General features: G+C 38.0%; 1 protein-coding gene across 1 annotated transcript in view; it reads left to right on the forward strand.

Moving 5' to 3' along the window:
- Nucleotides 1-9724, forward strand: part of LOC128861182 (carbonic anhydrase 3) — a 53281-nt gene extending 43557 nt beyond the window's left edge. Inside the window, exons 3-5 of the mRNA XM_054099115.1 lie at nucleotides 88-500; nucleotides 567-794; nucleotides 8343-9724. Of these exons, the coding sequence (XP_053955090.1) occupies nucleotides 88-500; nucleotides 567-794; nucleotides 8343-8618 (917 nt within the window). The 3' untranslated portion in view covers nucleotides 8619-9724. The remainder of the gene's footprint in view (nucleotides 1-87; nucleotides 501-566; nucleotides 795-8342) is intronic.
- The last annotated feature ends 3788 nt before the right edge of the window (nucleotides 9725-13512 follow it).

Below are 13512 nucleotides of genomic sequence, written 5' to 3' on the forward strand. Positions count from 1 at the left end.
ATCGAAATAATAAATTTTTCTAAACTATACTTGTATTTCGACCTCGCTATATGTGCATATGTATTAGTAATTATTGTTATTCAATAGGTCCTGATCATTGGGCTGAACAATTTCGAACGTGCAGTGGCAAGCATCAAAGTCCCATCAATATTGATTCGCTAAATGTGGTGAGACGCACCTATCAGCCAATGATATTCGAGAAGTTTCAGGAGCCACCTAAAAATGCTGAAATACTGAATAATGGACACACAGTGGTGGTACGTCTTGACTTCGCTGGCAAACGTCCAACCATATCGGGTGGTCCCCTGGATGGTGAATTTGTTTTCGAACAATTGCATTTTCATTGGGGCGATAATGACACCGTTGGTAGCGAAGATCGCATAAATAACATATCATTTCCCGCTGAGTTACATATGGTTTTTAAAAATACCAAATATCAAACATTTGGCGAGGCAGCGAAGGAGGGTAACGGTGTCACAGTTTTGGCCTTTTTCTATGCGGTAAGGAACTGTTTAGTGGACAATTTCAAATTACTAATCAATGATTCCTTTTCTATTCCTTTACAGATAGTAGCGCATGATAATTTTGATTATGCTGAATTCACTGATCTTTTGGAGCAAGTCGTTAAACCGGATTCGGTTGCTAAGTTCCGCGATCCACCCTGCCTTTGGGATTTCATACACTTTGATGTTCAGGAATACTATACCTATATAGGATCATTGACAACGCCACCTTGTAGTGAGGATGTAACATGGATCGATTTTCAGACGCCAATAAGCATATCTGCTAAACAGGTTAGTACTTAGCGAACAAAAGATAAACTTTAAACTGTGTTTGCTTTTATCTTTTCCGAATATTTAAAAATATTTTGCCTTCCACTTCCATATGCATAGCTTCTGTAAGATCTTAGAAGTGATGGATTCAGGCTTCCCCATGTTTTGCTGTCAAGTAGCATGAAAGTGTACTTCTTGCTCGAAAATTATACTTAGTCATCAAAAACATTTTTATGACGCCAGTCTTGTTTATTTTGAACTTCGCCTTGTATATAAAATTGGCGCTTACACTCTTTTTGAGTGCTCGATCAAACTCCTCTTCCTATTTTTGGTGTACGTCTTTCTGTTTTTCGGCAAATGGATGGGCCTACCATTTTATGCCGACACCGGATAGGAGATGATTTTTATGAGAAGCTTTTTCCTAGCAGAAATACACTCGGAGATTTGTCATTGCCTGCCGACGGGCGACTACTATTAGAGAAATCGTTTACTATAATTTGATGTTTCACATGCTCGGAGGGCTTTGAACACAGCGCAATCGAATGCTAATAACGCAACAAGCCATTGAACTACAGCAGCCGCCTTCTAATCAAAAATAGCTCATTTAACCACTTGATAATCCTTTCTTGAAGAAGTGTACAAAATTTGAAGAGATCGGTGCATTATTTTCTGGGTGCATTACTTAATGTCAGCCCACTTCAAAAGTAGTTATTTATGATATTTATAACTATATCTCCTAAACTTTTATTTTAATTTACTTAGAACTGTGAGGAAATATTCTAGACAAATTTTCTGATTTAATGAAGTAAGAACTTTTGGTTCTTTGGAAATTTTCAACCCTTGTAACCTCTTCATAAGTAGTAGGGAGTTCTTTATCATGGGCTGGTGTCATTTTGTTGCACTTCTCGCGCATGATAATTTTGATTATGCTGAATTCACTGATCTTTTGGAGCACATTATTGTCTACCGTTGCCAATTATTTAAACCATTTTTACTATTTTAAGCGTCTAAATTTACATACTTCAACTTTTTGAGCTTCCGATGGGCCCGGAATTCTAGACCAATATATCGGGGTTTTTAGCTGCATGAGAACCATCGATATCGATAACGATATTATACATCGTACAGCGAAGAATGGCACAATTTCTGTTCAGTAAGGATTGGCAAGTCATCATGAATTGTTTAATGCCAGAAAAACGCTTAAAAATTCTGGTAATTTATTAAAAAAAAACTAAATAAATCTACTAGCGCAGTTTTTAGAGCACTGGTGGCATCATTGGTCCTTATTTATTTCGAAATGAAGAGCTGCGTTACGATGAATGCTAGCGCTATCAGCTATTAATAGACATTTGGTTCCAATAAACTGGCGCGAATTCCCATGCAGCGAGCTTAACAATCGATTTATTGCAATATTCAAGCCACCATTGACGGTCAGAATTATATATTGAAAAAAAATGATCACTAACTAGACTGATCGAATAGCCGCAACGTATGCCAGCTATGATATTCAAAAAATAAAAGCAAAAAAAAAAATACCAGTCTAACGGTTAGACGCGATAGAAGTGAAACCTTCCGTAAAACAAACTGAGAGAGAATGAGACGAAAGCAGCATTAGGAGCGGTCAACGAACATTTTCAATATCATGTTCATTTGGAGCATTGCCTTGCACATGTGATACATCCACTCGGAAATCGTCTGAAAAGACAATGACAAATAAGGTTATACACATGGTGCATGTAGGTTATGCATTTAAACTATGAGCATTAGGGTGTCCCAAAAAAATTAAAGTGTTTTTTTTTAACGCACACCCTCTTATTTTGTTCGAATGGTCTCAAAACATCTAAAAATAAAGTTTCGTCTATTTAGAATCACGGCAACCCGTGCCGAGTTGCGCGGAAACCTAACGGTAGATACTTGTATAGTACGGCGCGCGCGAACTGTCGGATTGATTGCGTGTAATTACTCGTTTGTTTTATTAGTAATCGCGGGTTTTTCGTGTAGTCAACATGTCAGTGGAGTTACGAAGTTCCAAAAAGGAGATATTTTTAATAGGGGACGTAAAACATCAAATTACCGGTTCTAAACTTCCCTCTAACGGGCAAGTACTGGCAGTTTTGTTCTATAATATTCGTGAAGTGAACTTAAGTGTCAATGAAAGTGCAAATCTCACAATTCGTGAGTGTATTATTTATTGGGAAAAGGCACGTATACCGACCAGATCAATATCTCACTGTGTTAAGAAACTAGTTAACTTATACCAAGTTTGGAGAGAATTGCAAAAAAATGCGAAAAAAACTCAAGAAGTGTTTGAACAGCGTCGACAGGAGTTTGTTTCAAACTTAAACAATTTGTTTGACATCGCACATGCCAATGCTCTTCAATCGATTAAAATAAATGAAGATAAGATCTTCTTGCAGCGCCAAAGAGAACCAGGTCGGCCCGGTCACTTAGCCGGAGTGGACAAAAAACTAACAAAAAAAGAGGAAAGGACGCGCCTTAGAATCATCGAGGAGGAAAAGCGACGTGCTAAAAATTTTTCATCCTTAGCACCATCAACATCATCTTGCGAACCACCACTAGAAAAGTCATCTTCTGACTCTGAAATAATAGAATTAGAAGAAAATAGGCCCAGTGCAAGAGAAGCCTCCTCTCAGCCCGATAAAACTTCTATGCGGAAAAATATTATAACTCCCAAGTTAGTTGCCGCATTAGACAGGTGTCAATTAAGTGTGAGGGATTCTGTCTTTATAATTGAAGCTACTATTGAGGCTCTGGGTCACAATACGGATGAATTCCCTATAAGCAAGTCCTCCATCCATAGAGTTCGTACGGAAATGCGAAAAGAACGGGCTGAAGCTATAAAAATTGATTTTCAAAACAAGGTCCCGGACACGGTAGCTGTCCACTGGGACGGAAAACTGTTGCCAGCTCTAGATTCACGTAAAAGTAAAGAAGAACGCCTACCGGTAGTTATTACGTACGATAATAAAGAACAAATTATTGCTGTTCCTAAATTGGATAGCTCGACAGGAAGAGGACAGGCAGACGCAGTTTGGGATGCTATTACGAACTGGAACCTTGAAGACAAAGCGCAGATTCTCTGTTGTGATACTACTGCTTCTAACATAGGCCGCATAAATGAAGCATGTGTGCTTCTCGAACAAAAACTGGGTAGAGAAGTGCTTATTTTTGCTTGCCGTCATCACGTTTACGAATTAGTACTTAAAGGCGTGTTTGAAGCGAAAATCAGTCAAATAACTACAAGCCCAGACATCCCATTATTCAAGAAATTCCGAGAAAACTGGAAAAATATCGATCCTGAGAAAAAACAAAGCTGTACAGAAAAGCTATCTTGTTTTAATGTTTCGGAAATTGACAAGCTGCTAGAATTCTACAAAACTGAATTAACCAAAGAAATCGTTAGAGATGACTATCGCGAATTAATTGAGCTTTCAATTATATTTCTTGGCGGAGATTCAGAAAAGAAATATAAGATTCGGCCTCCAGGTGCTATGCACCAGGCTCGATGGATGGCGAGAGCCATTTATTCATTAAAAATATCGTTACTTAGCTCTCAATTCAGAATTTCAAACAAGGATAAGGCAGCTCTGTTGGACGTATGTCTGTTCATCGTGACATCCTACGTAAAACCCTGGCTCCAATGTATTTTAGCAGTAAAGGTGCCGTATCAGGATTTGTGTTTTTTGAAGGCCATGAAAAATTAATATACGAAACAATAGACAAAAGCATTTCAAAAGCAGCTTTGCAGAAGTTTTGCCAGCATTTGTGGTATTTGACAGATGAAGTATCTATTCTGGCTTTATTTGATGATGATGTCGATCTAGAAACTAAAGTAAGAATGATTGCTAACTTAACTAGAGAAAACCCAACAGCCCACAATAAACGCTACATTGCATCCAAAGAAGAACTCTGTGGCCCACTTTTTGGTACGTTAATTAAGGTTTGATTTTGTTCTATGACTAAGTTTGCTAATAGGTATAATTGATAACTGATCTATCTGTTTTAATTTCAGAGAGAAACATTGATGACTTCGTCTCTGTCAAAAGCAAGTTCCTGTTTAATCGACTCCAGATTGACGACAGTTTTCTGAACAAGTGCCCCTCTTCGTGGTCAAATGATGATTCGTTTCTACAGGCTAAAAAGAAGCTGCTAGGACTGAAAGCAGTTAATGATACGGCAGAAAGAGCGGTTAAGTTAATGCAAGACTTCCATGGTTTGATCACTGTTCAAGAGGAGCAAAAGCAATTTTTATTACGTTGCGTATAAGAACACCGACAGGTATATCCCGACTGTAAAAAGCAAACTTTGAAAAGAAAATTCGATGTTTTATAATAAAAAGAAAATAAATACGAAATATGTGTTTTATATTTATTTATTTAATTAATCTAAAAATTCAATTAAATCTTTCTCTATTGTGCGCCTATAGCTTTCATACTAACTTTTAAACTCAAAGTTTGACATCAAGTCGGCACGGGTTAATGACATCCGATCTCAATAATATTTTATATTTAAGTTTTTAGAGTCAAATGGAAAAAAAATAAAGGGTGTGCGTATTGAAATTCCGAAAAAAAAATTCCCCCTTGTAGCCTGGGACACCCTAATGAGCATATACACAAAAATTTGTTGATTAGAAAATATTAAAGTACTTACGATGATCGTTTCACTATTTTGCACAGTGGTTGCGCATTTCGTAATGTTTTTCGGCGTGCACGAAATTCACGTACACGTTCTGTTGAAGTCTTTGCGGTTTTTTTAGTTTTATTTTCTTTTTGTTTTTTTTCTGTCGATATTCACGACACTTTTCTGCATTATTTTTCGGCATAATTGCGGTAAATATTTAAAAAAATTTTTCGGAAAATATTTACGAATATAAAAATACGGACGCAATACAGCACACGCGGTTGCTATTATGAGCGTCGTAACGCGTATAATACACAGACGTACTAACATACACGCAAACATTCGTAGGACGCTTGGTTTGAATTTTTTATACATATGTATGTATGCTATACTATGGCCTAGCCTATGTACGTACATACATATTTGTGTTCTGAACTTCCAGCAAAACAATGCTTATTAATATACACATATGCATCTACATACAACCGCACACACAGGCCACTCACTTTATTCCTGTAAATGCGTATGTCGTCCAAAGCTAAAATTCTATGCCTAGCGACTACAAGAACAAAATGCATTAATAGGCGCAGGCGTAGCGGCCATCATCCTAGTTGCCATAGCGCTGAACAGTCGCGGCGGCGCCGAACAGTTTCAACTATTGTACTGTGCAACAAAAACTCATCATCAAAAAATTGATTTATAAATTCGAGCTCATAGTTCTAAGAGCAAGTACTTTCATTCATAAAACGAGCCGCCCATATGCTAATTTTCTCGACAATTCGAAAATAGTCAATATTGGAATATTTCGCGTAGAATTATTTGCCAATATTCAATTTTTGTCAAGTCGAGTGCCCGCGGCTCCGTAAATATGTTTGCACCCATATATGTATATAAATTTCTAGAACTCTGGGTGATTTTAATTCGCTTTCAAATCATACTGGCCTGGATTTCTGTTCCACAAAGAATCACTTCAAATTGGTTCTAAATGAATTGTTGAACTAAATTCTTAGTATTAATCTAATCTTCTTCTGTAAATTATAAAAAATATATTCTTTTTCTTTCACTCATTACAATTGAAACTAGTTAATTATAAGTTTAATTTTACTTTGATTAATTTATTCAGCATTAATCTGTTTTCATATTCTGTAAGAAATACTGTATTTTTAGACTATTAATTAATTAAATAAATAAATAAATAAATAAATAAATATATGTCTCTAAATGCTCGACAACCGCAGCTGCCTGTTCAAGGTTACTGTACATTAGGCCGGGTCGATTTGTGGGAAGGCAAAAAAATCGCCCATTGCTCTGTGAAAATCATATTCTAGGGATCAGAATAAGAAATTTTGCCGAAGGAACCATACCTCTAAAACGATTTCTGATGTCCGCCGAACTCGTAATTGTCAATCGCAACCTGCTGTTCAATACGTGTAGGCTTTTTTGTTGTAGATACAAGGTACTTTGTCTTACCCTCGTTTACCGCAAGACCCACTCGACGGGATTCTTTTTCAATACTGGAGAAAGTTGCACTGTCTGAAATTATCTAGCAGATTATAATTTAAAAAAATTCGTTCCAACAATATTTCTGTTTTGTATTATCATTTTAAGTTCTCAAGCTCTTAGGAAATGCCCAAAACTTCAAAGTCCAGAGTTTTCTCGCCATTCGCTAGTTCTAACTAGCTGCGGGAAGTTATACTGTTAGGAAGTAAACTTCTTACTATTCCTTTGCTAGTAGCTATTATAATAAACGGGGTCCATTGGTAACTATTCTTCTTTTTCTTAATTGACGCCATTGCCGGTTACATGATTTTGGCCGAGTTTTACAAAGCGCGCCAGTCGTGTCTTTCTCATGCTACACTATGTCTTCCCTACCTGATCTTTGCAGCGCAGAGGAGGCCGTCCCTTTCCTTCGCCGTCGAATCTTTATTCGCTGCGCCAAAAATCTTGCGCAAAATCTTTCTCTCAAACACTCCATCTGACGCTTCATCGGATATTGTCCTCGTCCACGCTTCTGCGCTATACAATAGGACGGGCATGATGTGTTAGTTTTGTTCGTCGAGAGAGGACTTTACTGCTCAGTTGCGTACGAGTACTTAGCCCAAAGTAGCACTTGTTGGCAAGAGAGATTCTACATTGGATTTCTAGTCTGTTATCGGTGTTGGTGGACTTCGCGTAAGTAAGATCACGATATCTTTCTGACCACGAGGGAATCGGCGGCGCTTGAGGGATCGCCTGAAGTTAACAACATCTCAGCTCTCAGCTGCCCTTACACTAAGTACTTTGGCCGCGAGGTAATATACATACACTTGCTTTGAAGCTCAGCATGCCGTCGAGTTCTTTTTGCGTCAGTTGTAGGGAGAATGAGGTGGAATCCTCTCGGCACTTTCTCCTTAACTTCTCCTTTCACAGGGTTAAGGTTTAAGTATCTTGGCTCTCATCTCTTTGCTACGCTTGCTGATATAGCAGACATTGATATTAAAAACCTGATGAATTTCATCAATGGTACGAATCGGCTAACATCACCGTAAATCAGTCATCGTACAACAGTCTTCACCAAATACACAACCACTTCCCCAACCTCCTCCTTCCTTTCTTCCCAGGCTGCTTATTTCCTTTACAATCATATCAAAGAACGAATTTTTGATTTTCGGCCAAGTGAGCCCTCTCCATCGGTAACTATTTCAACTTAACCTAACCTAACTTTTTGACTTGTCCGGGTGCATTTTGACAGTGTCTCGTTGCAAACAGCTATCGGTCAAACTTTTAAGCTACAGTTTCTTTTAAAGTTTATATTTTTTAGCATATTTCATATAATTATTTATATGTTTGTATGTCCTTGCTGTAAGCGTTTTATTTTATATTTTTGAATGATTTGATTTTTTACAATACTTTATCTAACTTTACTCTCTCATATATTTATCCATCTAGATCGAGCATTTTCGCCGTCTGTACACGCACGGCAACAAACCGTTGACCCACAACTTCCGTCCATTGCAGCCGCTGAACGATCGCACCGTCTTTTGCTCACTTCCTTTAACGAATCCTGATGAAACTGGCCTGGAGCTGCAAAGTGCTGTACCTTTCGTGGATAATTTGGTTGGTGGCGCGTCCACACACAAGCCGGCTGAAATTAGTCTTACGGTCATGGCACTTCTATCAAGTTCGTTCCTATTCACAAAGGCCACCTTAGCAGCGTTAATTTAAGCACACTAAAAGTATTACATTGCCTCAATATTAAGTTTGTGTTAATTTATTGGCTATTACTGGCCTCATTCGATGCTTATTACATTACACACCGTATTTGTATTAAATAAGTAAGTTCGCTCGAAAACGCTCGTATGCACATACATTAGGGCGGGTCATATGTGCATACACAAATTTTTTGTTTCAGAAAACTACACCAAGTTTAAAACCACCCGAATGGCAAGTTTACGTGCGAGTATTTCGGATCTGAAAAAAATTAAAAATACTTTTTTCCATAACTTCGGTATATGCCACCCGATTTTTATAAGCCACGCATATAGTTTGGTAGAGTTATCGGAGTACTAGTAAGTTGCCCCAACTTATTTATATACGAGGAGCATGTTCGTAAATATTAGTACATAATCATTTAGTTGACGATTTTTTTTACTATTAAAATATTGTAAAATTTTTTATAAAACAACATTCGTTTCTGTTTTGAGCTACAACAAGCAATTTGAAATTATTTATTTATTTATTTGGTTACACCAAAAAAGTCCTAAGCTAACTTGTTTTTTTTTTTTTGTATACTTAATTGAACACCTTAGTAAGTTTTGAAGGGTTTTAATACTTAAAAAAAGAAAAAATCCATTTGTGAGATACAACTCTGAGCACAAGACTTCACAAGCAAACTACGAACAGGTCTTTCGAGTAGAAAACTTTAGAAGAAATACAGCAATCGTCGATTGCTTAATATCAATGTAATGTTTATTAAAATCGGGCTTCAAATGTTAAAGCAATGGTAAAAATGTATTTTTGCAAATGTTAGGGTAAGCCAAACAAAAGGTTTTTTTCGAGATATATCCCAGACAAGCTTTTAAATAGCAGGTGCCTTCTTCGAACTTTTTTTCGACTCGCTTTAATGTGCACAATGTAATGTACGAGTATATCTAAATATGTGCCGCTCAATGTGTATTTAAGTATTTGTAAAATTTTATTTAGTAGTAGAAAGTAAAGATTTTCACTTCATACATTTCTATATCTAAGTATTTATGTAAAAGTGTTATTCTATTAAATCAGCTGATATTTGTTTAACTTTTGAAAATAGTAAATATATGTATGTAAATATTTTGCTTTTGAGATTTCAATGGAAAAAGTTACTATTAAACAACATATCAGAAATAACCGGGAATGTTTAAATAAAACAAAACAGAATGAAACTTCAGGCAAATTTATGTTATCTCCTTCAAAATATGGCCCGTCTAAAGCACCACACATGTGGTTAACGTTTAACCCAGTCCTCCATGCACCCCTGGTAGGCCAACGAAGGCATGTCCTTCAGCTGCTTCGTCGCATTCGCTTTGATCTTCTCTATCGACTGAAATCTCCTTCCACGAAGTGAAAAGTTGAACTTGGGAAACAAAAAAAAGTCGCACGGGGCCGTATCTGGTGAATACGGTGCATGCACGATGGTATTTACTTGGTGTTTGGTCAAATAATTCAGCACAATTTGGGTTCGGTGCAATGGCGCCTTATCATCATGCAAAATCCAAGATTTGTTTGCCCACATTTCCGGCCGTTTGCGACGTACAGCATCTGTCAAACGCTTCAAAACGAATAAATAATATTCTTTATATTCTTATAGTCCTACTAATATAACACTGTGGAACAAATTCAGGTTAGCAAAAGTTAGGTCCATTCTGAGAGTGGCGGGTGAAAATAGAGGCGAAATTAGAAGACCCGTATCGCGCCGTTTTTTTATGTTAGTTCGAATTTTTTTTTAATCGGCCTTCGAAGTTCGAAATCGGAGCAAAATTGTTTATATGGTTTTTTGGCTATAACTCGTCGACTAATTGATATTTTTTCAATCTGTAAAAGCCAAGTTATTGCTAGAGACCTGTGCAACAATTACAACTTTTGAAAAAATTGATTTCGAACATTTTTGTGGTACTTATGAAACAATATACTGAAAATCGGCATTTCACTGCAAACTTCGAAGGCCGATAAACAAAAATTCGAACTAACATAAAAAAACGGCGCGATACGGGTCTTCTAATTTCGCCTCTATTTTCACCCGCCACTCTCAGAATGGACCTAATTTTTGCTAACCTGAATTTGTTCTACAGTGTAATATAATGAAAAAGTATGAACCGGTTCCCACGTGCGCGATTCGTTTAAATTAAACATTCCCAGTACTTTTTGATCATAGAGTATATGTATGTACGAGGGCGGTTCAATAAGTACCGGTGTTTAATGACAGAGGACGTTCCTGAGGGAAGTTGGTGTTAGCATCGTGTGCTGACATCTATCAAATAATTTATTTATATTTAATTTATTTATAATAATAAATTATTAATGAAATACTTCGCTACATATGCCATGAGCAGTGATATCTGAGAGTAGTGATAAGGCAAGATTTTTGGGCGATGGAGCAATGAGCTGCATGAGCTTTACGACGAAATAGATATAGCGCAGCGAATAAAGATCAGCGTCAGCCATCCGAATGGGTACAAACGCTTCGGCTCTAAAGTATTCGATGCAGTACCAGCTGGTGGCAGCAGAAGAAGAGGAGTAGAAGAATACCTCATCTGCGTTGGAAAGATCCGAGGGAGAAGAACTTGGTTTCACTTGGTGTGTCCAACTGGCGCCGGCGCACTTTGTTAAATTCGACCAAAATCGTGTAAGCAGTTATTGTGCCAATCTAAAAGAAAATACATCTACTTTTTCACAATCTCCGTATTTTGTGTTTAGTTAGTTTGTTATAAGCGAAAAAATTCCCAAAGAATAGAAAAAAATCTCGCGTCGAGTTTCCATTCAGAAACGGGCGGAAAGCAACAGCTTGTTATGTGACCATAGCTGAGTTCTTGTGATGATGCTCTGCCACTGCGCCGTGTGCACTCGCTTGTGTCCCGGAGCACAGAACCAAGCTACCATCATAACTATCGCCTCACAAGATAAACTAAATAAATTGCACACGGAGAAAATTAAAAACTGCCAACATACGTAACTTCCACCTGCAGTCCTAAAAGGCCTAGGAATCCTTAAGCCTGGCAACGCATGCGTATGTCGTGTGCCTGCTCTATACCCACCCTATCTTGGCTTTGTAGATGTGAATAAAGCCCCATTTGATCATCTAAACTTCCTCCGAAATCAGACCAAAATTATGCAAAACCTAGTGAATCATATTTATTACAATATTTATTAACACTATCAGAGCGTAACAATTCACGTATTTAAAACTAATATAGATATTAGTACATTTAAAACAATGGTGCACTAACATTATTTTGTTGGTGTACATTAACTAACTAAAACTGCCCTACCTCAACACTTTCTATAATATAATACAATTTAAGTAAATAAGGAAACAAAAGGAATGAAATGGAATAACCGAAAAGATCAAACATATATACGTACGTATGGATGTACATTATTGTGTATGGATAGGTTCTCTCAAACAAAAAAAAAACTGTCTTGCAAATTGCTATATATAGGGTTATTCAATAGGTGCGCTTCAACTTTTTTCCGATAGGGAGGGCGAACGACACAATATTTTTTATTTTTCGCTTGTCATTTGTAAACTTCATTAGTATACATTTCATCATGGAACGCTACACACTTGAGCAACGATTGCAAACCGTGCAAATTTTTTATGAAAATAATCGTTCTGTTGCTGCTACTTTAAGAGCATTACGGCCATTTTACGGTCCATTTAACAAGCCGTCCCGTTTTGGGTTTGCCATTATGTTTTAAAAATGATTTCGGGCAAGTGGCCGCCGCGGCTGGCTCGAATAAATTCCAGCCGAGAGGCCCAATGCAGCAATTGGGGCCGTATGTCAGCAATAACGCGCCGAATATTCTCTTCCAAGACGTCAATCGTCTCGGGCTTATCTGCATAGACAAGCGACTTCACATAGCCCCACAAGAAATAGTCCAGCGGTGTTATATCGCACGATCTTGGAGGCCACGCCACAGGTCCACGGCGCGAGATAATGCGCTCACCAAAAGTTTCCTTCAATAAATCGATTGTTGCGTTGGCTGTATGGCATGTAGCGCCGTCTTGTTGGAACCAAAGGTCGTCCACAGCAACATCGTCCAATTCAGGCACGAAAAAGTCATTAATCATGGCTCTATAGCGCTCTCCATTGACTGTAACATTATGGCCGGCTTCATTTTTAAAGAAATATGGACCAATGATTCCCTCTGCCCATAGAGCACACCAAACAGTGACTTTTTGAGGATGTAACGGCGTCTCAGCAATGGCTTGTGGATTATGTTCACTCCAAATGCGACAATTTTGCTTATTGACATTCCCATTCAACCAAAAGTGAGCTTCATCGCTGAACAAAATTTTCTTGTGAAAATCGGGATCGGTGGCCATCTCGTTTTAGGCCCATTCACCGAACGTGCGACGGGCTTAATGGTCGTTCGGCTTCAATTCTTGCCCGAGTTGGATTTTGCAAGCCCGCAAACCAAGATCCTTCCGCAAAATCTTCCATAAAGTGGATGGGCACATCTCCAATTGCTGCGCGAGATGGCGGATGGACTCATTCGGGTCTTCTTCGATACTCTGCTCCACAGCAGCAATAGCGTCTTCGGTGCGCACTGTACGACGTCTCTGAGGATGCGTATTATCCACTAGAGCAAACGTGGTGCGAAACCGATCCATGGTTAATCGAATTAGTGACTCTGATGGACGATTATGTCGACCGAATATTGGACGCAGCGCGCGATGCGTCGCGCGAACCGAACCATTATTTTCGTAATAAATTGGCACGATTTGCAAACGTTGTTCAGGTGTAAGTCTATTCATTATGAAATGGCAAACCAAACTGAGCATAAATCAAGTGACAGCGAACAAAAAGACCATCTACGAAAAAAGTAGTACCAACTTGAAAACCTAACCTCTAAAAACACA

Source organism: Anastrepha ludens, chromosome 4 (assembly GCF_028408465.1).
Source record: "Anastrepha ludens isolate Willacy chromosome 4, idAnaLude1.1, whole genome shotgun sequence".
Taxonomy (NCBI): Eukaryota; Metazoa; Arthropoda; class Insecta; order Diptera; family Tephritidae; genus Anastrepha; species Anastrepha ludens.